The following is a 25,200-nucleotide window of genomic DNA, read 5'->3' as shown; positions in this document are numbered from 1 at the left end:
ACATGACTGTGTGTCTCCTTCTAACCCTTTCAAGAACTTTCCCTCAAGCCATAACTATCTTAATTTAATCAGACTACATTCACTATCAAGATAGAAGATTGAATCACCCTTTTGACCCAAACTTTTCTGCAGACTTTAACCCTTGTGTTATCTTCGGGTCATTCTGACCCATCAGTCATTGTGACCCACCGTCGCATTGCGACAAATTTACCTCATACAAAAACAAAGTGAAGCATTTTCTTTTAACCGTTGGGCTGTCTCAGACCCCCCACATTGCAAAGGTTAAAAGAAAATTATTTTTATTTGTTTTTGTATTGGGTAAAATTGGGTAAACACAACAATGGTTCGTTATGAACCTTTGGGTCATGTGACCCGAAGGCAGCACAAGGGTTAAACTACTTCTTTAGTTTGAAGGGAAAGATACAATATGGAGTTTGACCCTGCTTAGCTTACTTGCTAAATGAAAAATCTTTACATGCTGAGTAGAGGTAACGGTCAGTCTGTTTAACTACTAGCCAGCATGTCTAACTTCATTTGGGAGGATCTTTCTGCACTTTATAATATATGGTACAACAGTATTCTTTAACCCTTGTGCTGCATTTGGGTCACATGACCCAAAGGTTCATAACGAACCATCGTTGTGTTTACCCAATTTTACCCAATACAAAAACAAATAAAAATAATTTTCTTTTAACCTTCGCAATGTGGGGGGTCTGACGCATGCTTACAAAAATACAAAATTGCTTTACTTTGTTTTTGTATGCAGTAAAGTTGTCGCAATACGACGGTGGGTCACAACGACTGATGGGTCAGAATGACCCGAAGATAACACAAGGGTTAAGCTTGCATAACACGCACATGGAAATATTGTTAACAGTTCCTCTAAACATGGTTTAACCCTCGTGCTGCCTTCGGGTCACATGACCCAAAGGTTCATAACGAACCATCGTTGTGTTTACCCAATTTTACCCAATACAAAAACAAATTAAAATAATTTTCTTTTAACCTTTGCAATGTGGGGGGTCTGAGACAGCCTAGCTGTTAAAAGAAAATGCTTCACTTTGTCTTTGTATGCGGTAAATCTGTCGCAATACGAAGGTGGGTCACAATGACTGATGGGTCAGAATGACCCGAAGATAACACAAGGGTTAAACAGGCTCTGGTTCCGGCTTCAGGGGTCTGAGGAGAGAGTGCTGCAAATAGACCCTATTGCATACGGGTGGAAATGTGCCCTTTGCTCAATCTACAGTTGTTTATCATGCCAGAGGTACGTAAAGTTAAGTGTTTTGCCAGGTTTTAACATTTATTTTGAGACTTTATGTAGTAGTTCGAAGTTGCAAAACTGATCTGTAATATGTTATGCCTTGCTAATGGCACTATTGTGTCCTGAATTTGATCTTAGTTTTAAGATCACCACGTTTGTTGTATGCTAGCTAGCAAGCCGGCTTTACTAATTTACTAATATTAGTAGGGAGGACAATCGGGTTGTTTGTGCGATAAGAAAATGTATATGGTTTAATAGTATTGGCAGATTTTTAACGTTTTTAAATTGTACCATACATGTACAAAATATGGGCGTTTCAACAACCATGTAAATAAAATAGCCTATGGGAGTTGACGGGGTGGGTAACGGACTCGTTCCCTGTATCTGATCATTCATTTATTCCATTCAATCCAGCAAACAAAAAAACAAAAAACAACCCTATATTTTGTTTTTCTGTTTGCACCAATTTTCGAACTTTTTCTTTCTTTTCCTACTTCCCACGTGCTCATCCTGCTGCATAGTGATTGGAGGTTTGATTACATGCAGGGACTCGAATATTTTGAATCCGGTGTCATGCCGAATTCACACCCCCTGCCAAAATCTACCCCCCCTGCTCGTTTGGCTAAGTCAGGGGTCCCCAAACCTTTTTCTGCGAGGGCCAGATCAGTTCCTTTCTTTAATGTGGGGCCGGGTCGGTCTGTAACAGAAAATTACATGGGCCGGAGTGACTACCAGTATTATTGTGGAGATTTTATTATGATTTTAAATGTATTTATGCTAGATTAGTTTATTTTGTTATGCACCGTACATCCGTACATATCAAGGGATATATAGCCTATTAAAAGAGCATTATTACGTTAATAATTATAGTTAATAACTAAGGTACATTTTAATAGGTAATAACTAAGGGACATTTTAATTTGAAAGCCAACCTTCATTATCAAATACAGATATACGATTAAAACATATAGGCCTATTTAAAATAAAAATGTCAATATGTCTCTGGTATTGTTCAGAGTGCCGGTCCAAATGTGTGAGCGGGGCATATTCGGCCCGCAGGCCATGGTATGGGGAGCTCTGGGCTAGATGATAAACTTAACGCACTTTAAAATATAAGACGTGGGGCGATAAGGGCGTATACTTTGTATAAACAAATGTATAGACGAATAGCCTACACTCGAGAACTGCACATTATACGTGTCGCCCACGCAAACAAACCACAATTCTTTTCTATAACAAAACAACTAAATGTTGTCTTAAAGGACTCCAATAAAAAACAATTCATTCAGTAAGAACAGCGAAATGTAGGATACATTGATTACGAAGTGAATAGCAAAGTCAAAGTAAGAGAGTCGCAACAATGCAGAAGCAACGCGTTCACAAGCAGGGGGATTAGATTTTGGCAGGGGGTGTGAATTTGTCATGACACCTGTGTTCTGGAGAATTCAGTTCCCCTGTTCCACCTTCCTTGCACGCGCGAAATCATAATGTTTTCTCTTGTTGCTTGGTTGAGCTGAATGTGATTTATATAATCGCGTGTGTTAGCTTATAGTGTACTTTAACAGGTAAATCTGTATTTGAAATCAATATTTCCTGTTTATGTGAAGGCTGAATGTTCACTAACTTGGAACTGTTTCCTCCAGATCCTCTGTTGGCCAGTCATACTTGATCGTGGGTGGAGACTAGACAGTGGGAGACTTCTTCCAGAGAACAACAGAGAGACTACAGAGACTCAACCAGAGAGAAACAAGCTTCCAGAGACTAGAAACCAGACAGGACCCAGAGAGACCAGACAGAGAACAAAGAGAGACCTGAGTTATGGAGACACATCAGTGTGACACCTGTGGGAAGAGCCTTTCCTCATCCAGGAGCCTCAAGCAGCACATGATGATCCATACTGGGGAGAAGCCCTACAGCTGTGACCTCTGTGGTAAAACCTTTTGTCACTCTGGCCATTTAACAGTTCACAGCAGGATCCACACAGGAGCGAAGCCCTTCAGCTGTGACCTCTGTGGTAAAACCTTTAGTCACTCTGGCCAATTAACAGTTCACAGCAGGATCCACACAGGAGAGAAGCCCTACAGCTGTGACCTCTGTGGTAAAACCTTCAGACAATCTGGCCAATTAACAGTTCACAGCAGGATCCACACAGGAGAGAAGCCCTACAGCTGTGACCTCTGTGGTCAAACCTTTAGCTGCACTTCTAGTTTCAGCGTTCACAGCAGGATCCACACTGGAGAGAAGCCCTACACCTGTGACATCTGTGGTAAAACCTTCAGACAATCTGGCCAATTAACAGTTCACAGCAGGATCCACACAGGAGAGAAGCCTTACAGCTGTGACCTCTGTGGTCAAACCTTTAGCTGCACTTCTAGTTTCAGCGTCCACAGCAGGATCCACACTGGAGAGAAGCCCTACACCTGTGACCTCTGTGGTAAAAACTTTAGGAAGGCTGAGAGTTTAAGAATTCACACCAGAATCCATACTGGGGAGAAGCCCTACAGCTGTGACGTCTGTGGTAAAAACTTTAATCAGCCCCAGAGTTTAAGAATTCACACCAGAATCCATACTGGGGAGAAGCCCTACAGCTGTGACGTCTGTGGTAAAACCTTTACCAATGCTAGCTATGTCAAAGTTCACAGCAGGATCCACACTGGAGAGAAGCCCTACAGCTGTGACCTCTGTGGTAAAACCTTTATCCATGCTTCCAGTTTCAGAGTTCACAGCAGGGTCCATACCGGAGAGAAGCCCTACACAGTGTTTCCTCTATGTTGATGGCTCGCCACGGCACAATTTCTGCCGCCACGGTATCAGACATAGGGCTGTACAAAAGGCCGTCTATCAGCAGTGATTGAGTGCATGTCAGAGAATAGCACGGACACACGCTTCACACCGCGAGCGGGCACGTGCGCCACTCGGCAGAAAAGGGAGAGAAAGTAAAAAGAGACTGCCGCTGTCCGGACGATAACGAGCCAGTTGAGATTGCGTGTGTGTCCTTGAGAACTGCAAGTCGTATAACACAGTGGTTCTCCACCCTGGTCCGGGGGGGGGGGGGGGGGGGTTGTTCGGACAGACATGCCCCCACTGCTAAAAAAAATAATCCTAAAGGAAACACTGCAGGACCCACAATGGGGAGAAGCCCTATATATGTGAGTGCTGTGATAAAGCCTTCTCTTCCTCTAGTGGACTGAAGAAGCACAGCAGGATCCATAGAGGTGAGAAGCTGTGACTATTCATGTCAAACAAATGGCAATCTGAAGAGTCACCTGCGTATCCACAATAGAAAACTGAACCAAGCAGTGATGTCTGGGGCCAAGCTGTCCCAGCAGTCACCACCTGAGAGAACTTCTGTATGACCCACAGCTGGAAGAACTACTGGCCTGCACCTACTGGGACAGCACATGTAACAGCAGTAACACCAGATATACAGTCCAACATGACAGCACATGCAGTAACACCAGATCTACAGTCCAACATGACAGCACACAGGAAAGATAATCTACCCCTGTAATGATGGAGGGAAAGCTGTGTCAGACTGGGTAGAATCTTGGTAAACACTGGCTGACATCTTTTCTATTCTGAAGCAATTTGATTCAAGCAATTGGAATTTTCCATCTTTTGTTGTTCTGTTTGTGTTGGTTAAAATAGTCAGGTGATGCTGTGATGATAAGAGCTCTACAGGAACATGTGGGTTGAAACTCTCATCAGAACCTGGTGAGTTCTGATGTAGACGGTTGCTGTGTCTCTCACCAAGTGATCACTTGCTATTGCTTTTCAGACTAGACTGAATATATTTCAGACAATACTGACTGAATATGTTGAATCTGTCAATTTGTACTCTATATTGAAGAACTGTTAGCTTTGTTGGTAAATCTAAAGCCTTTTGTAAAACTGATTTGAAAAGTGATATACAAATAAAGTTGTCTGAAATACTTTCTCTATCTTGGTTGTTTTGTGACAGGTTACCTAAATTGGGTGAAGTTTGTTTCCAAACTACTTGTGAGCATGAGACAAAAGTTAGTGGCAAAAATACATCACTGTAAACTGTATTTCACTACAATTTTTGACATGAGTATGTTATTCTCAGCATAAAATTTCCCTTGTGCCCATGAATGTGTAATATTCGTCATAAATGATGTTGCCGATGACAGGTTCAATGCACACTAATCTTTATCCATTGTTGAAGGGTATAGATGCACACTCTGTATTTACATTTGCAAGTCAAGGGTCATGAGACTGGATGGTTGTGAAACAAAGGGTTTATTGTCCTATTTCGCAGATGATAACAGCCAGGGCAGTTTACATATTTCTCTCCTACCTCACTGGAATCTTCTAATACAAACTATATGATATACATATCGGGTTAGGGTTAGGGTCTGAACCTGTAGCCTACTTCCTCCACATACTGGTCAGGGAAGCACAGTTCATTACCTCTGTCTCTGAAGACCCTTGGGTCTGGTGGGATCAGGGGTGCCGCCAAGAATTTTAGGCCCCATGACATGATCTAATTGGCCCCCTCTGCGCAGCTGTTGTCACCACATCTCTAGGACCTAACTGTCACATCAAAAGCTTTACATAACTCTGATTAAAGGCTTGCAACTGTCTTGCTTCTTGTAGTTCAATACTAGTACTAGTACAATATTTACTGCTGATGATTTGTACATGCAAGTCTGCATGTGTACATCATCATCATCTCTGCAGGCCAGTGCCCTCACAAAAGCCTCCCTGTCCCTGTCAGTCAAACCTGCTGGCCACAAACCTGGGTCAACATCCTTTTTATGACTTCTGTCTTCTTCCACCATGCATCTCTCATCCTCATCATCACTATAACTTTCTTTCCCTTCTTCCTGTGCTTCCACACGTCTTCCTCCTTCTAGCTCTACCTGAGAGGGCTCTGGCTCTGTAGGATGTACACAATGCATGTGATATATACATATTTACTGTGATATATACAGTATATATAAAAATATGCCATATACCAATAAATGCCACTAACACTACAGAACATTGACCCAAATTACCTACAGTTCTGTATCACCACCACTTGATTACATACATTAGATCTGATAGATTATTTTGGTGTGTGTGTGTGCAAGCTTCTCAAACAATTTGCCCTTCATGATGGGAATAATAAAGTCTGTATCTATAGATGCCATTTAACAGACATAATTCAATCTAAATAAACGTATCAAACTGAATTATTTGTATATTGTCTGTAACTTACATGCAGGCTGAGATAAGCTACTCACTGTTTCCAACTGTCCAGCATCCAGTACAGTACAGACAGTATGTTGTTTAAAAAATAATAATACTGATGTGTATGATACTGATCATAATGAGAGAAAATAATTTGTTTGAATTTCTGTCATTAATAAATATTTATTTATATTTTTTGTTGTGGTAAAAAGAGCAAGAGAGACAGAGAAATCCCCACAGACTCCCTGGAATGATGCTAACTGGCATGTCGTTAACACAATGTTGCTCACCTTCTTCACTGGGACAGGGAGGGGTAGCTACAGTTATGGGGAAACTGGGGTGCTGCTGACTCATCTGTTGTTAAGTCTGCTAAAAGGGGCAGGGAGTCGGGACAATGATTTAATATGAATATCTTGCTAAACGTTTCCCTGTACTGATTAAATGTTGATAAAATGTAGGCTAACACTAGTGTGTAGCTAGCTAGCTTATTTCACTATGGACAATTAAAAACCTCTGCTTTGTCTTTCCTCTCTCTTTTTTCTCTGGCCTTTTTTGAAAACCTGATTTATGTTTACTTGGCGACATTGTGATCACTATTTCTGGCGACTAGTGCGTCTACTGACTCTTAACTAAACACCGTCAGTGATAAGTGCGCTAAGGCAGGAAGAAACCATTTCATGCCGATACAGGGGGGTGGTTGGTCAATATGGATGTTTACTTTTTGGTCAATGGGGATATTTAACTTTTATTGCCAAACACAAGTAAAAAAATTGAAAACAGGTGAAGTGGTATTCATGATTCTTAACATGTTTATTTAAATTAATACGTTCTTTTGAGATCAAACAAGTACATTCATGCTGGGTCATATTGTGAGAAACATTTTTCTGTTTTCGAAAACGGACAGAGCAAAGGTGCTGCGAGAGCGAGAAGACACTTGATGGAACTGTCTGTTGGGATTCTTTTTTCCGCATGTGCGAACTTCTTTGTAACACAGCTAAATACAGCAGTTAGCTTGCAACGGAGCATGCTAGGCGACAGAAGTTACCGTAGTAACTGAGCTGGGAACCCAATAAACTACGGTAATGAAGCTTAACTCTCACTGGAATTTGTGAGATTTATCGAAATAAGCCTTGATGTTCATTTACGTTGATATATTCAAAAGTCGATAAGTTCAGAGCACTGTTTCAAATGTTAGCCTACTACTACAGCTAGCATATAGCTAAAGGTTAGCCCTAGGCTAGCTCTACCGTAGTCTACTAATAATATGCGTTGCTATTTGCATCCAAATGTTTGTGCATAGTGTTATTAAGCATGGTAGCCTTTCTTCCATAGACAGGTTGTGGTTTTTAAGAATTCAGAGGCTATATCTTAGTACGATGTACTAGCTAGTTAAATGTAACGTTAATGTTATTTCATGTTATTCAGATACAGCGAGTTCGTCGGAAAGTTGAGTCTCACAAGGTACGTAACGTTAGGCCATTCTTCATGCTTTGTAAACTATTATTTTACCGTTCACATGTGCAGCATGAAGCGCTATAGCATGATTACAGCATTACAGCATGTTTGGTAAAGGCTAGCTAACCCACTACTGTACTGCAAGATAAATAGACTTCGTATTGAATCTAATGTTTAGGAAGCCTAAGTTAGCCTGAATGTAGCTAAGAGCCGCCTGGTATGGAAACAAATCAGTGACATAATGTATGGTATTTTAAAGGGCATTGAATACTTAATATTGACATATAAACGACACCGAATTCACATATGAATTTATGTCAGTGTAAAAAAAAAATCAGAAATTGGAGCCTAAATAAATTAGAGCCTATCAAATTCGAGGCGAAAAAATTGGATTGCAACATCCGGGATACCAATTATAGGTCAAGCAATCGTGTCTGAATGCAATCGAACCATCTCACTTCTCTGACAAGTGTCCAATTGCAGGCCCCTCTCATCCAGGTGTAGCTGCAGGCAGATCAGTCATCTAATCACAGCCTGGGGTCTGGGGAGAGAGGTCCGGTCTGAGGCAAGCAATACCTTGGTATCCGGGATGTTGCAATCTGAATTTTTTGGCTCAAGATTTTTTTGGTTCGAACTTTTGGGATCTGAATTTTACTGTTTGAATTTTAGCAACCTGAATTTCTGAACTTTTAATTTTTGGATCCAATTTTTATATTACATTTACATTTAGTAATTTAGCAGACTCTTATCCAGAGCGACTTACAGTAAGTACAGGGACATTCTCCCCGAGGCAAGTAGGGTGAAGTGCCTTGCCCAAGGACACGTCATTTCGCACAGCCAGGGAATCGAACCAGCAACCTTTGGATTACTAGCCCGATTCCCTAACCGCTCAGCCATCTGACTCCATATTATTCAATACCCTTTTTTTCCTCTCTCTCTCTCTCTCTCTCTCTCTCTCTCTCTCTCTCTCTCTCTCTCTCTCTCTCTCTCTCTCTCTCTCTCTGTGTGTGTCTCTCTGTCTATATATATATATAAAAAAAAAAAAATCCTTTGTAACTTTTTCAACATGTCGGCAACATTGACCCATTCTCTGCAAATTAGAAAAAAATCTGAAGACATACCTTTAGGTTTTCCCTGACACGTGTTTTGAGCTTTGCTTTTAGGTGGCATGAGACCAAATGTTATGGGTAAATAAGTGATATAGGCTGATTGCTCTAATTAGATATATTTTATATAAGTGAACTACCTAGTGTTGTCAGTAATAATAATATAGATAAGGTCAGTTTGTTAGTGGGCATATGACTGTTGAAGATATCTCCTCAGACCTTGTGGTCGACAAGCCAGGGTCCTACACATCAATACAGACGCAATGTGTCTGTATTGAGGTGGTGTGAGAGGCCTTTCACAGTATGAACTTTCTTTGAAATACTGGTAATGCTAATTTAATTGACCTGTCATATAAAGATTAGGGGTGCACCGATCGGATATCGGCCCCGATATTGACATAATAGCTGGATCTGGGATCGGAAAAATTAACAGATCCACTGGCCGATCCATAAAAACATTTCCGCAGCACATATGTTATTTTTCAGCAGCATGAGTTAACCAAACCTTTAGATGCGGGAGTTCTAAATATTTCCGACGGTCCCCACAGCAAGCATAATACTCGTAGCACTAGCATGCTAGTGATACCTGTTAGCCTTCTCATTAGTACATATTGAAGCCATACAGCGTTTGTCGCACAGTTTTTGTCTATAGGAAAATATTCAGTTGGAATTTTCGAAATTGCATATGCGACGTTACGCTGTGAGACCCGCATTCGAACGATCACATATGAGCGAGTATAGTACAGTTGTTGAGCTGCAGGAATTCGGCGTGCTCCTAGCATTGTGCTTTTGGATGTGCTTGATTAAATTGGTAGTATTGTACTTTGCAGTACTAACACCACCCCTCAAAACATTTAGCTCTACTTTGCGGACATTGCAAACAGCCGAAAAACTAGTTGGCGTGGCAAGCGTGAAATATCTCCACACAGCCGACTCTTTGGCTCGCTCCATGTTGCTTTTTGGCTCGCTCCATGTTGCTTTTAAGTGTATCTGTCCACTGGTTGGACACGAGCTGTACACCGCACGGTGCAATGCTTCAAGCTAAAAACTTCCATGGTTCACACACCAGCGACAACAAACTAATAAGAATTCCTTTTTTTTTTTTTCTTACATGTTTACAATGTTTGGTAACTGTTTGATTACTATTGTATGTTTGACCAATACACTATTTTGTTTCTACTGCTACATTTTATTTATTTTAATACGTTTGATTACATTCTATTTTCGAATTTTGAATGCACAAGTGTTTTTTAAATGACAAATAAATAGGAATTCAGTACATTACATCTGTTATTTTGTCTTAGTTAGGAAAGTAATGTTTAGTTAGGAAAGTCTGGTACCTTTAGTCTCTTCCACATGGTGGAAGGAAGGTATAAGGTGGGAGGTATACAGTTTATTATTAATTCAACAACGGTATCGGGTATCGACAGATACACAAAGCCCAGGCATCGGTATCGGGACTGAAAAAGTCGGCTCGGTGCATCCCTAATAAAGATGCAGACACTGGACTTAACTGTGGGAGGCCCCGTTCTCAACTAAATACATCAAAGATCAACAGAAATGGCTCCACCTGCTCCAGTATAGCTACTGTTCTGTACGTAGCTACTGTTCTGTACGTAGCTACTGTTCTGTACGTAGCTACTGTTCTGTACGTAGCTACTGTTCGGTACGTAGCTACTGTTCTGTACGTAGCTACTGTTCGGTACGTAGCTACTGTTCGGTACGTAGCTGGCTAATCTGTTGTCATTGTCAAACTAACGCTATATTAGACTGAGAACATTTGCAGAACTGGATAAAAAAATGTATGGTTACTAGTATGATTACAGCCAATAGCAGCAAAGTAACGTTGCCTGTTGTATAGTGTAGGTAGAGCTAACTTCAACTGTCACATCGAGGTTCCAGCGTTACCTCAGGCACCTCACTTCTGTCCAAACGAGACAGGCGAAAAAAAACTACGAGTGAAAACATGCAACGAATAAGTCATTTTTCCAAACCAACCGGGTCCAAAACAAACTGCAATGATGAAGTGGAGCAACGTGTCAGAAGGAAGATGAGATCTGATCAGGTCAGTGAAGGAAGTCTGCCCAGCAGGACCAAAAAGTTACCTTCTCGCTAGGTAGCCTACTAACTTAGATAGCCATGAACCTTGTCTTACTTAGTCTAGGCCTACTTGCTGGACAGCATTTCAGTTGGCAGTTAGTCAACCAGTTTTTCTGAAAAATGCATTTAAGCTTATTTACATTTTTTGGGGGGAAAGTCTTTCATTTAGCACAAGATAATTTACGTACGGTATCCCTATTCCAGCGCAAATTCGGCCAAATGAGCAGTGTTGAGTGATAACACGGTAGTTGAAACAGCTTGTTTCAAAGGTGTTTCTTTATAGATAAAATGCTGGCTAGTTAACTAGCAGCAAGACAATACAATGGGGGTGCTTTATTTTCATTGCTGTGAATTTGATATACAGCCGTGGCCAAAAGCTTGGGAGCGACATACATTTTGTCTTTGCAAAGCTTGCTGGGCCTTGGCATAAAATGACTGCTAACATAATTTCAGTAAGTCATATCATCAGCACAGGGGAAAGTGTGAACTAGTTCTAGCCAGGTGAAATCACTCATTCATTCTGATTGGATTTTAAGAGCAGATTGACTGCTGTAAAAGGGGGGACTATTTGCATATATTGAACATTTTTGCCCCCCAAAAAGATTTAAAAAACATTTTCCTCAAATGCTGAACCAGCAAACTTAACATTTGCATTTACCTTGCAAAACATAACATTTGTCATTGCAAAAACCTATGGCCACGACTGTACATGTTAAAATAAAAATAAAACTGTTGGGGGCAGATGGGACCCAGCAGCAATTTGCACTCTGGGTACTTTCCTGTATGATTTTGTACAAATTATCCAGGTGGCCTAGATACCTCAGTGGTGCCCCTGCATAGAACAGTATTATTTGCATAGAATGCCAAAAAGCATTTTGGGGCCATTTGATAAAAAGTCCCCTAACAGCCACACAGGCGTTTCTGACAGAATAATGACAGGAAACTAAAATCAAACTAAAGATATGTTTGAGTCACATTAGCTTACATAATATTAAGTCACATTAGCTACATAAATATTGGAAGAAAAAAATGGAGCATTTCCTTTTCTGTCTATCCACCTTACCATCCGTTCTCTAGACACAAGTCTGTAAAAGAGGTGGAGCTAATTCTCCACACAAATGTGAATGCAATGTAGCAAGCTAACGAACAAAGAACTTAACGTTGCAAGACGAAAGTATAAACTCAACTAGAGGCTGTAAAGACGGACAGTGAGTAGTTTGCTTAACAAGAGGACTTGCATTGTCTCCGACAACCTCTGCAGTTTCCTTTAGGACACTTGTTAGCAACCGTATTTTTAAAGACACGTAAAAGCTTCAAAATTCACGAGTGGCGTATGGAAGCAAATCCGTGACATAATTTTTTGACTTTAAAAGGCATTGAATACTTAATATTGAAATTTAAACACCACAAAATTCATAGCACCAACATATTTTACTTCAAAAACCATACCTGAATTTGTTGGTTTTGTAAAAAAAAAACAATTACACGTTTGGAAATTCAGGTTGCTCATATTTGAACAGTAAAATTCAGATTCAAAATATTATATTGAAAACAATTATAGATTCAGAAATTCAAATGGAAGTTTGTATTCACTTGGAACTGTTTCTTGCAGATCTCCTATTGGCCAATCTTACTTGATCGTGGGTGGACTCAACCAGAGAGACCACAGAGAGAGGATCTACCAGGGAGCAACAAGCATCCAGAGACTAGACACCAGACAGGACCCAGAGAGACCAGACAGAGAACCAAGAGAAACCAGAGTTATGAAGACACATCTCTGTGCCACCTGTGGGAAGATCCTTTCCTCATCTGGGAGCCTCAAGCAGCACATGACGATCCACACTGGGGAGAAGCCCTACAGCTGTGACCTCTGTGGTAAAACCTTTAGCCGGGCTGGTTCTTACAGACTTCACCGCAGGACCCACACTGGGGAGAAGCCCTACAGCTGTGACATCTGTGGTCAATCCTTTTGCCAGGCTGCCAGTTTAAGATCTCACAGCAGGATCCACACAGGAGAGAAGCCCTACAGCTGTGACATATGTGGGAAAACCTTTAAAACTGGTAGCAATTCCAGAGCTCACCGCAGGATACATACCGGGGAGAAGCCCTTCAGATGTGACATCTGTGGTAAAACCTTTAGCATGAAGGGGGATTTCAGGGTTCACCGCAGGATCCACACCGGAGAAAAGCCCCACAGCTGTGACATCTGTGGTAAAACCTTTGGGCGGGCTGACCAGTTTAGAGTTCACCGCAGGAAACATACTGGGGAGAAGCCCTACAGCTGTGACCTTTGTGATAAAACCTTTAGCCTTGCTACTGCTTTCAGCCTTCACCGCAGGAAACACACTGGAGAGAAGCCCTACAGCTGTGACTGCTGTGTTAAAACTTTCTATACCGCTGGTGAACTGAAGCAGCACCGCAGGATCCACACTGGAGAGAAGCCCTACAGCTGTGACCTGTGTGACTATTGCTGTACCACACAAGGCAATCTGAAAAACCACATGTCTTTTCACACTGGAGAGAAGCCCTACAGCTGTGACCTCTGTGATAAAAACTTTAGCATGAAGGGGGATGTCAGAGTTCACCGCAGGATCCACACCGGAGAAAAGCCCCACAGCTGTGACATCTGTGGTAAAACATTTAACCGGGCTGGCAATCTTAGAACTCACCGCAGGATCCACACTGGAGAGAAGCCCTACAGCTGCCCACACTGTGACTATTCATGTCAAACAAATGGCAATCTGAAGAGTCACCTGCGTATCCATGATAAAAAAACAAACCAAAGCAGTGATGTCTAGGGCCAAGCTGTCCCAGCAGTCACCACCTGAGAGAACTTCTGTATGACCCACAGCTGGAAGAACTACTGGCCTGCACCTACTGGGAGAGCACATGCAGTAACACCAGATCTACAGTCCAACATGACGGCACACACACATTCTTTTTAATTTTTGTTTCTATTTTGTAGTGCTGACAGTTTCGTGATGTTGTTAGTGTTTTCATTGATTCGGATAATTCCCTATCATCACTTGGTTCCAGTCTCTGTTACTTTTCTTGTATTTGATCAATGTAAAGGCCTTAGACTGATTTGAAAGGTGATTTAAAAGGTGATAAACAAAGTTATCTGACCTACTCTCTGTCTCGGTGGATCATTTATCTCTCTATTAATTCCAGGAATCTGTGTATGTACAAATTAGAATGGGGTTAGTTTCCCACGATCAGAGAAAGAACAGGGCACTCTGCAAAGTTCATATTCCGCAAGTGTCTTCTTTATATTCCAACAGAGCGCAGAGTGATGTTGTTGGGATAAGCATTTCGACATAAAATTATGAAAATGTATTTGCCGCCGCTTTGGTCTGATTGGTCCGCTGGTCTGCAGCTTCTTCACTCTGATTGGTCTGCAGTGAGTTTCCCATTAATATCTCGACTCGAGAACCAGGCAACAAGTTAATATTTTGCAGGTGTCCTTTTTGTAGTCCAACGGAGTGCAGTGGGCTACCGCGATTGAACTAATGCGATTAACAAAGGTTATCCATTTGCAATGAAAGGTTATCCATTTGCAATGAAAAGTAATATGCCATTGAAAGCAAAATAAGAATGTTCCTGTGTTCAGTGCGACACTGTGGCCCAATCCCAATGTCGCCCCTCCCTGAACCAGGGGTGTTCAATCCTGGTCCTTGTGGACTGTTGTCCTGTATGTTCTAGATGTTTCCGTGCTCCACACATGCAAGTTGCATATTTTGCATATTGTGTAAAACTGTTGTTTATAATAGTTTGTAAACAGTTGTCAACTGTCAGTTGTTTGCTGGAGATGCAGTTGTCATCACAGTTTTTTGTGTTTCTCCTGACAAAATAAACCTGAGAAACACACTCCTCACCAAATTATCAATATTACATATACAGAGTGGACATTATGACGGACAAAATATTTCATTTTTTGGCTGAATGTTCATTAACTTGGAACTGTTTCCTCCAGATCCCCTATTGGCCAATCATACTTCATTGTGGGTGGAGACTAAACAAAGAAGACATCTTAAGGTTCCAGAGAGACTCAACCAGAGAAACGAGCTTCCAGAGACTAGAGACCAGACAGAGAACAAAGAGAGCCCTGAGTTATGGAGACACATCAGTGTGACACCTGTGGGAAGAGCCTTTCCTCATCCAGTAGCCTCAAGCAGCACAGCAAGATCCACACTGGAGAGAAGCCCTACAGCTGTGACCTCTGTGGTAAACGCTTTATCCATGCTGGAAGTTTAAGAGTTCACACCAGAATCCATACTGGAGAAAAGCCTTACAGCTGTGACCTCTGTGGTCAAACCTTTAGCCGTTCTTCTAGTTTCAGAGTTCACACCAGGATCCATACTGGAGAGAAGCCCTACATCTGTGACCTTTGTGGTAAAAACTTTAGCCAGGCTGACAGTTTAAGAGTTCACACCAGAATCCATACTGGAGAAAAGCCCTACAGTTGTGACCTCTGTAGTAAAACCTTTAGCCGTTCTTCTAGTTTCAGAGTTCACAACAGGATGCACACTGGAGAGAAGCCATACAGCTGTGACCTCTGTAGTAAATCCTTTAGCCAGGTTGGCCATTTCAGAGTTCATCGCAAGAGCCACACCGGAGAGAAGCCCTACAGCTGTGACCACTGTGGTCAATCCTTCAGCAAACCTAGCAGTTTCAAAGTTCACCTCATAAGGAAACACACTGGAGAGAAGCCCTACTTCTGTGAATGCTGCAATAAGTTATTCTCTACTTCTACTGAGTTGAAGAGGCACATGATGATCCACACTGGAGAGAAGCCCTACAGCTGTGACCTCTGTGGGAAAACCTTTAGCCAGATTGGCAATTTCAGAGCTCACAGCAGGGTCCACACTGGAGAGAAGCCCTACAGCTGTGACCTCTGTGATAAAACCTTTAAACAGAGAGGGGAATTCACAGTTCACCGCAGAATCCACACAGGAGAGAAGCCTTACAGCTGTGACCTCTGTGGTAAAACCTTTAGCCAGGCTGGCCATCTTAGAGTTCACTGCAGGATCAACCATGGAGAGAAGCCCTACAACTGTAACCTCTGTGGTAAAACCTTCAGTCAGCATAGCCATTTCAAAGTTCACACCAGAATCCACACTGGAGAAGCCCTACAGCTGCCCACACTGTGACTTTTCATGTAAAACAAATAGCCAATTGAAGGGTCACCTGCGTATCCACAATAAAAACAAACCAAAGCAGTGATGTCTGGGGCCAAGCTGTCCCAGCAGTCACCACCTGAGAGAACTTCTGTATGACCCACAGCTGGAAGAACTACTGGCCTGCACCTACTGGGACAGCACATGCAGTAACACCAGATCTACAGTCCAACATGACAGCACATGCAGTAACACCAGATCTACAGTCCAACATGACAGGACATGCAGTAACACCAGATCTACAGTCCAACATGACAGGACACAGGAAAGATAATCTACCCCTGTAATGATGGAGGGGAAGCTGTGTCAGGCTGGGTAGAAACCTGGTCAACTCTGGCTGACATCTTTCTGTTTTAACCCTTGTGTTATCTTCGGGTCGTTCTGACCCATCAGTCATTGTGACCCACCGTCGTATTGCGACAACTTTACCGCATACAAAAACAAAGTGAAGCATTTTCTTTTAACCGTTGGGCTGTCTCAGACCCCCCACATTGCGAAGGTTAAAAGAAAATTATTTTTATTTGTTTTTGTATTGGGTAAAATTGGGTAAACACAACGATGGTTCGTTATGAACCTTTGGGTCATGTTACCCGAAGGCAGCACGAGGGTTAAAGCAATTTGATTCAACAATTTGAAATTTCAGTTTTTGTTGTTTAACCCTTGTGTTATCTTCGGGTCATTCTGACCCATCAGTCATTGTGACCCACCGTCGTATTGCGACAGATTTACCGCATACGAAGACAAAGTGAAGCATTTTCTTTTAACCGTTGGGCTGTCTCAGACCCCCCACATTGCAAAGGTTAAAAGAAAATTATTTTAATTTGTTTTTGTATTGGGTAAAATTGGGTAAACACAACGATGGTTCATTATGAACCTTTGGGTCATGTGACCCAAAGGCAGCACGAGGGTTAAAATAATCTTGGAGGTTCTGACGTAGAGGGTTACTGTGTCTTTCACCAAGTGATCACTTGCTATTGTTTTTCAGACTAGACTGAAATATGATGAATCTGTCAATCTTTACTCTATATTGAAGTACTGTTAGCTTTGTTGGTAAATCTAAAGCCTTTTGTAAAACAGATTTGAAAAGTGATATACAAATAAAGTTGTCTGAGATACTTTCTCTATCTTAGTTGTTTTGTGACAGGTTACCTAAATTAGGTGAAGTTTGTTTCGTGCAATGAGCACGAGACAAAGGTTTGTGACAAGAATCCATCACTAAACTGTATTACACTGAATTTTAGACATGTTTAAAGAAGTATGTTATTCTCATTATAGAATGTCCCTCGTGCTCATGAATGTGTAATATTCCTGATTGTAATAATAATTCTTATTATATGGCAACGACAGTAAGAGCGTTCTGATTGGCTAATGGGTAGTCATGCCAGCTGCGTATTGACCTCCTCGCTGGTCTGATACTGATACTTATTGCCCTCTGACGTCATCTGCGGTCTGATACGGATACTTATTGCCCTCTGATGTCATCTTCAAAATGAGCGATATCGAGGACTTTTACTATCCAGATGACAATGAAGACATCAACATCGACGAGGAAATTATTAACTTTCTAAAAGAGCAGAAAAGTGTGAACACAGAGAAAAACGACAAGCGCTATCCTAGGCAGATTGCTAGGTTTGGTTGCTCAGATTTCAGATTGGTCGCTGTAGGCAACACCTGAAACACACCGTGAGAAGACTTGAGAGCTGAACAAAACGACATGTTTTAAATGAAAAGAGCTAAAAATGCCATATAATAAACAACTTACTAACCTTGACCGTTCGGTTAGTAAGTAGTTAATATCATTTTTAAACAAACTTGTTTCTTACGTTTAATGTTCATTGCGCTTCATTGTTTTGTACATTTACGTTAAAATAGATGATTTGATCCTGACATTGGAAGGACAAAAAAAGGTTGTTTTAATTAAAAAATAACTTACCATTTAGGCCTTTAGATGTGAAAGAATTCACCTATTAACATCAAGTATCATACAAAACAGTTTGCTACATTCTTTTTAGCCTATGGTCCCACCCAAATAACACCCAAAATTGCCTGTAGGTCACTGAAACGCCCCTAATTATTTTTTTTTTTCATCAAATGTGAAAGTGAAATTCTTGAAAGGGAGGTTGAATGACAAAAATATATATTGGTCGGTGGACACACTGTGGGCATGATCACATTGACAGCGGTGGACACAGTGTGGGCGTGATCACATTGACAGCGGTGGACACAGTGTGGGCATGATCACATTGACAGCGGTGGGCATGATCACATTAGGTGTGTTCGACTTCATGCAACGCCGGCGGCGCCGACTGCCGTCTGCAGCCGGATGTCTTGAAGCTGAGAATGCCATTGGCTGCTTCAAGTCAGCTGGGCTACAGGCAGCTGCAGGCGACGCCGGCGCTGCATGAAGTCGAACATACCTAATGACAGCGGTGGACACAGTGTGGTTATGATCACATGGGTCGGACAAGACGATCGCACACGTCTGCTCAATTTCCAGGTTAGATTTACTAAGGATAACTGGAGTGGGATCATGTACTTTATTTGGTTTGCTGTGTTTTATAAATCTGAATATTTTTAATCCACAATACTAAATGACACATTAAACAATTCACACGTCGCCTTAATGTAACAGACAAATAAACGTATTTATGTAGATAAATTAGTCCATTGTTACCATGGAAAACCATGTTGAGTCTTTCACATTGCTATTTGTTCCATTTAACCCTCGTGCTGCCTTCGGGTCACATGACCCAAAGGTTCATAACGAACCATCGTTGTGTTTACCCAGTTTTACCCAATACAAAAACTAATAAAAATAATTTTCTTTTAACCTTTGCAATGTGGGGGGTCTGAGACAGCCCAACGGTTAAAAGAAAATGCTTCACTTTGTTTTTGTATGAGGTAAATTTGTCGCAATACGACGGTGGGTCACACGGCTGATGGGTCAGAATGACCCGAAGATAACACAAGGGTTAAGAGGTGAATTCGAAGTGCAGCAGTTAAACTCCACCAGTGGCGCTTCTAGACAGATTTTACTGGGGGGGGGGGGCAAGGGGGGGCCAGTGTTTAATCAGAGGGGCACATTAAAAAACAGAAACAAATTATATTTAAACATTAAATACTTTAATTTAGCTTTACATTAACCCTTGTGTTATCTTCGGGTCATTCTGACCCATCAGTCATTGTGACCCACCGTCGTATTGCGACAGATTTACCGCATACAAAGACAAAGTGAAGCATTTTCTTTTAACCGTTGGGCTGTCTCAGACCCCCCACATTGCAAAGGTTAAAAGAAAATTATTTTAATTTGTTTTTGTATTGGGTAAAATTGGGTAAACACAACGATGGTTCGTTATGAACCTTTGGGTCATGTGACCCGAAGGCAGCACGAGGGTTAAAATCATACAAACGGCTCTGGCTCTCCCTCTTCCAGCTCCTCAGCTCTCTCAATACCTTGATATGTTTCTCAAAAAAATTATTTACTGGGGCAAAAAAGGCTGCAATGTCCCTTCCTTGTTTCATGATGAATACTAGAAGAAGAAAAACGTGTAAAAAAAAAACGAAAAAAAGATATTATTTTTTTTATTCAGTCAGCTCAGGGGGGGCCACAGGGGGGGTAAAGGGACATTTTTACAGGGGCACTGGACCCTGTAGGCCCCCGTGTAGAAACGCCCCTGAACTCCGCTTCTCTGAGTGCACGCGCGCTCCCGCGGCCAGGGGATACAAATCCTGGCGGGGATAAGTGCCTTGGCACGACACCTGTCTAAAGTCACGCAGTTTTGACGTTTGAGAATGTTACTTCCGCCTCAAGTCGTGTCAATTAGGTGTATTCGACTTTCATTTACATATTTTCATTTAGCAGACGCTTTTATCCAAAGCGACTTCCAAGAGAGAGCTTTACAAAAGTGCATAGGTCATTGATCATAACAACGAGATAACCCCAAACATTGCGGGTAGCCAAAACATGAAGCATACATTGTGAAAAGCCAAATAAGTGCCTGTAGTTAATCATGTAGTTAATCATGTTACAATTAAACATGAACCTCAAAAGTGCAAGTACTGCCAAATAATATATCCTGACAAGCCATGCTGATCAATTTGATCTATAAGGGCCAGCATGCGATCGCTGACACGACTAATGTCTTCCATCATCTACCGAATCTAGGTGTCCCTATCTGCCTTCGATCTTGTGCAGCTGCGTTGGTCTGAAGGTAACCACGCCCCTCTCGTTTGCATGTGAGACTGGAAATAAATACAGCACAGAAATAAATGTGGTGCTCGGAAATATATGTGGCGTTAGGAAATAAGTCTCCAAAAATAAATATATGTGGCATTAGGAAATAAAAGTCCCATGAAATAAATAAATGTTGTTTTTTCAAAAACGTCATTTTGAAATAAATAAATTTATTTATTTATTGATGTAGGTAAATGGATTCAGCTATCTAATTATATTATGCTATATTTATTGCCATCTTTTTTAATTTCATAATTTATTTCATAGCCATATTTATTTATGAAGCCTATGTATTTATCTATTTACCTAGTTTTTATTTATTTAAATTTGACTAACTCAGCGTTCCATACGCGGGTTCTAATGACGACACAGCTATTTCATGATTGGCCAGACTCACACACGACAATTTTTACGCGTGTTTTGTATTTATTCTGACACCTTCAGTTTCGCCAATGCTCAAATCCGGACCAAACAGTACAATTGAATTAAATATTTGCCTTTATTGACAGATTGCGATAGCCTACTATTGTTGAAGAAAGGGTTTTAGTCCGCCTCTTCACTAATGGAAGTTTTATTGAGTTCTGGTTGTATTATCAATTTGCAGATTGGAGAAAGAGTTTAACACAGCCCAATACATAAAATGACAAATTTCAGTGCACTGTCTCGTGCAAGTTCTAATGCGAAAACAATTACATTTGCAACCATGTAGTTCGTCAGCGATAAAGTAAGCAAACAGCGCTTGATCGGCCATGACTGACGTCAACGCAGCAAACCAGAGAAGCAGGAATGTCAGACTTTAAGGTGGCGTTTTAACTCTTCCCCGACGGCAAGCGGCAACTCTCGCCGGTCGTTTCATGCAGCCGCAGTGGATGTCGAACACACCTTATGTACAGTTCTGGAGCTACCTGGTGTTTGAAATGTGCAACTTCATCTCGTCACATAAAATAAAAAAGTACTGTAAAATAAGTGTATCAAATTGACTGTAAACTGGGAACTTAACATGAAACCCACCACTACAATGGTATATATGGGTTATGTTTAATGTCCTCGAGTCTCATTAAGCCACTTATTAGCATCAAACACTCAAAATTCACAAGTGGGAAACTCTGAAATTTGAAAGACACGATTAGAAAATCCGGGGATAGATAACTCGGTCCTCACTCCAACAGGAGGCGGTAATGCACCTTATTAAGGTCCCTAACGCTAGTTGCCATCTAACGCGGAAGAAGAAGAACAAATGTTTAAGCAGAGGGAGCTTTGTCGCTACAGTTACGGCTATCGAGGTCACCATTCTATCAGTTATTATTTGCATCGTGGTGTCCACGATTTGCGAGTTTGTGCTTAGTTTTAAGCACAGCCGAAGCTCCTCTGGATCAATAGTGTGGCGGCGTAACTGTTTTCGCAACGTTGGGCGTAAAGCTAGTAGTTTGATTAACATTGGCACGCCATGACTGTTCGTAGCTAGCTGTACAGGCTAGCCAAGCTAACTAGCTAGTTCGTTTAGCTTTATACGAAAACATATCCAGCCAGCTTCCTATAAATGCATGCTAACATTTGGAATGTCATTTTCTGAGGATTTAGAATTTTCTACCAACTACAACACTGTTTTACAAAATCGGCGCGAACTCGAACAGGGCAACAACGCCTCCGAGACAGCAGCACAGGAAATAACAACATTAGCTTGTTAGCATTTTGGCTGACCAGATTAGCCAACTGGACATCCAGCAGTCTAGCTAGTCAGGAGACAAGCGACAGTCTGGTCTGCAGCTTCTTCACTCTGATTGGTCCTCTGGTCTGCAGTGAGTTTCCCATTAATATCTCGACTCGAGAACCAGGCAACAAGTTAATATTTTGCAGGTGTCCTTTTTATAGTCCAACGGAGTGCAGTGGACTACCGCGATTGAACTAATGCGATTAACAAAGGTTATCCTTTTGCAATGAAAATTAATATGCCATTGAAAGCAAAATAAGAATGTTCCTGTGTTCAGTGCGACACTGTGGCCCAATCCCAATGTCGCCCCCCCTGAACCAGGGGTGTTCAATCCTGGTCCCTGTGGACTGCTGTCCTGTATGTTCTAGATGTTTCCGTGCTCCACACATGCACCTGACTGAAATGAATGACCATTATCAGGCTTCCACAGAGCTGACCTCTGTGGTAAATCCTTTCCAGATGAGAAACTTGCATTATTATTATTATTGGATTTAAAACTATGCAATCACATTTAATTAAGTTGCATATTCTGCATATTGTGTAAAACTGTTGTTTATAATAGTTTGTAAAGGAGTATAAACCTGAGAAACACACTCCTCACCAAATTATCAATATTACATATGCAGAGTGGACATTATGAAGGACAAGATATTTCATTTTTTGGCTGAATGTTCATTAACTTCGAACTGTTTCCTCCAGATCCCCTATTGGCCAATCATACTTGATTGTGGGTGGAGACTAAATAAAGAAGACATCTTAAGGCTCCAGAGAGACTTAACCACAGAAAAGAGCTTCCAGAGACTAGAGACCAGACAGAGAACAGAGAGAGCCCTGAGTTATGGAGACACATCAGTGTGACACCTGTGGGAAGAGCCTTTCCTCATCCAGTAGCCTCAAGCAGCACAGCAAGATCCACACTGGAGAGAAGCCCTACAGCTGTGACCTCTGTGGTAAATGCTTTATCCATGCTGGCAGTTTAAGAGTTCACACCAGAATCCATACTGGAGGAAAGCCTTACAGCTGTGACATCTGTGGTAAACGCTTTATTCATGCTGGCAGTTTAAGAGTTCACACCAGAATCCATACTGGAGAAAAGCCCTACAGCTGTGAACTCTGTAGTCAAACCTTTAGCCATACTTCTAGTTTCAGAGTTCACACCAGGATCCATACTGGAGAGAAGCCCTACATCTGTGACCTCTGTGGTAAAAACTTTAGCCAGGCTGACAGTTTAAGAGTTCACACCAGAATCCATACTGGAGAAAAGCCCTACAGTTGTGACCTCTGTAGTAAAACCTTTAGCCGTTCTTCTAGTTTCAGAGTTCACAACAGGATGCACACTGGAGAGAAGCCATACAGCTGTGACCTCTGTAGTAAATCCTTTAGCCAGGTTGGCCATTTCAGAGTTCATCGCAAGATCCACACCGGAGAGAAGCCCTACAGCTGTGAACTCTGTGGTCAATCCTTCGGCAAACCTAGCAGTTTCAAAGTTCACCTCATAAGGAAACACACTGGAGAGAAGCCTTACTTCTGTGAATGCTGCAATAAGTTATTCTCTACTTCTACTGAGTTGAAGAGGCACATGATGATCCACACTGGAGAGAAGCCCTACAGCTGTGACCTCTGTGGGAAAACCTTTAACCAGATTGGCAATTTCAGAGCTCACAGCAGGGTCCACACTGGAGAAAAGCCCTACAGCTGTGACCTCTGTGATAAAAACTTTAGCCTGAAGGGGGATGTCAGAGTTCACCGCAGGATCCACACCGGAGAAAAGCCCCACAGCTGTGACATCTGTGGTAAAACATTTAACCGGGCTGGCAATCTTAGAACTCACCGCAGGATCCACACTGGAGAGAAGCCCTACAGCTGCCCACACTGTGACTATTCATGTCAAACAAATGGCAATCTGAAGAGTCACCTGCGTATCCACTATAAAAAACAAATCAAAGCAGTGATGTCTAGGGCCAAGCTGTCCCAGCAGTCACCACCTGAGAGAACTTCTGTATGACCCACAGCTGGAAGAACTACTGGCCTGCACCTACTGGGACAGCACATGCAGTAACACCAGATATACAGTCCAACATGACAGCACATGCAGTAACACCAGATATACAGTCCAACATGACAGCACATGCAGTGACACCAGATACAGTCCAACATGACAGCACACACACATTATTTTTTTATTGTTATTTACTATATTGTAGTGCTGATAGTTTCATGATGTTGTCAGTGTTATCATTGAATCGCATAATTCCCTATCATCACTTGGTTCCAGTCTCTGTTACCTTTCTTGTATTTGATCAATGTAAAGGCCTTAGACTGATTTGAAAGGTGATTTAAAAGGGGATAAACAAATAAAGTTATCTGACCTACTCTCTCTGTCTATCTGCACTGAAAGTATCCACTTTATATTGTCGTTCTGTTAGCTAGCTAGCATTTCATCCATAAAGGATACTCACGCTGCTGCTCATTCTATTCTTATTTTTATATATATTTTATATTTAAATTGTTGTATTCTTAGATTGTTTAGTTCTTAGAAATAGTTAAACTTTTGTACTTTTACTTAATTTAAGATCTGTATATGTTTAGTGTTTTGCACCTCCCTGCCACAGTAAATTCCGTGTTTGTATAACATACATGGCGAATAAACCGAATTCTGATTCTTTGAAATCAGCAGTGCAAACTAATTGTAGCTAATAACCTTCCAGCTATACCTACTGAAGTAACCCATCCCCTTTAAATATTATCTAGCCAGTATTTAAACAGTAAAATAGTCTGAATTTCTGTATTGCACTAACATCAATAATATTGTTTCCATCAGATGCCTATTTCCGGCTCACGACAGCTAGCTTAGTGCAGCTCAGTCCCTCCCTGCCCTCTAACGTGATTTCTGTTTTAATTTAGTTTAATATGGCTTTTCAATTAACTGCTTTGTTCACCTGTCTACCATATAAGTT

At 41.5% G+C, this 25,200-nt stretch overlaps 2 protein-coding genes across 2 annotated transcripts; both read left to right on the top strand.

Annotated features, from left to right (window-relative positions):
* Positions 1-1,162: 1,162 nt before the first annotated feature.
* Positions 1,163-14,460, top strand: LOC134036909 (zinc finger protein 658B-like). The gene is made up of 4 exons (XM_062482084.1): positions 1,163-1,267; positions 2,908-3,974; positions 7,589-7,595; positions 13,028-14,460. The coding sequence occupies exons 2-4, from the start codon at positions 3,083-3,085 to the stop codon at positions 13,917-13,919; spliced, it is 1,791 nt and encodes a 596-aa protein (XP_062338068.1). The 5' UTR covers positions 1,163-1,267; positions 2,908-3,082; the 3' UTR covers positions 13,920-14,460.
* LOC134038675 (zinc finger protein 271-like) lies at positions 7,337-24,616 on the top strand. The gene is made up of 4 exons (XM_062484207.1): positions 7,337-7,539; positions 15,095-16,267; positions 22,612-22,687; positions 23,088-24,616. Exons 2-4 carry the CDS (start codon positions 15,234-15,236, stop codon positions 24,246-24,248), a joined length of 2,271 nt encoding a protein of 756 aa, XP_062340191.1. The 5' UTR covers positions 7,337-7,539; positions 15,095-15,233; the 3' UTR covers positions 24,249-24,616.
* The last annotated feature ends 584 nt before the right edge of the window (positions 24,617-25,200 follow it).

Source organism: Osmerus eperlanus, chromosome 2 (genome assembly GCF_963692335.1).
Source record: "Osmerus eperlanus chromosome 2, fOsmEpe2.1, whole genome shotgun sequence".
Lineage (NCBI taxonomy): Eukaryota > Metazoa > Chordata > Actinopteri > Osmeriformes > Osmeridae > Osmerus > Osmerus eperlanus.
This window is presented reverse-complemented; position numbering and strand designations above follow the sequence as displayed.

Excerpts from the sequence above, each read along its gene's own strand:
- LOC134036909 (XM_062482084.1), top strand. The coding sequence starts at position 3,083 with ATGGAGACACATCAGTGTGACACCTGTGGGAAGAGCCTTTCCTCATCC.
- LOC134038675 (XM_062484207.1), top strand. The coding sequence starts at position 15,234 with ATGGAGACACATCAGTGTGACACCTGTGGGAAGAGCCTTTCCTCATCC. Across the intron at positions 16,268-22,611 it reads GCCCTACAGCTGCCCACACT|ATGTTTCCGTGCTCCACACA; the intron begins GTGACTTTTCAT and ends TGTATGTTCTAG. Across the intron at positions 22,688-23,087 it reads CCACAGAGCTGACCTCTGTG|ACACATCAGTGTGACACCTG; the intron begins GTAAATCCTTTC and ends TGAGTTATGGAG.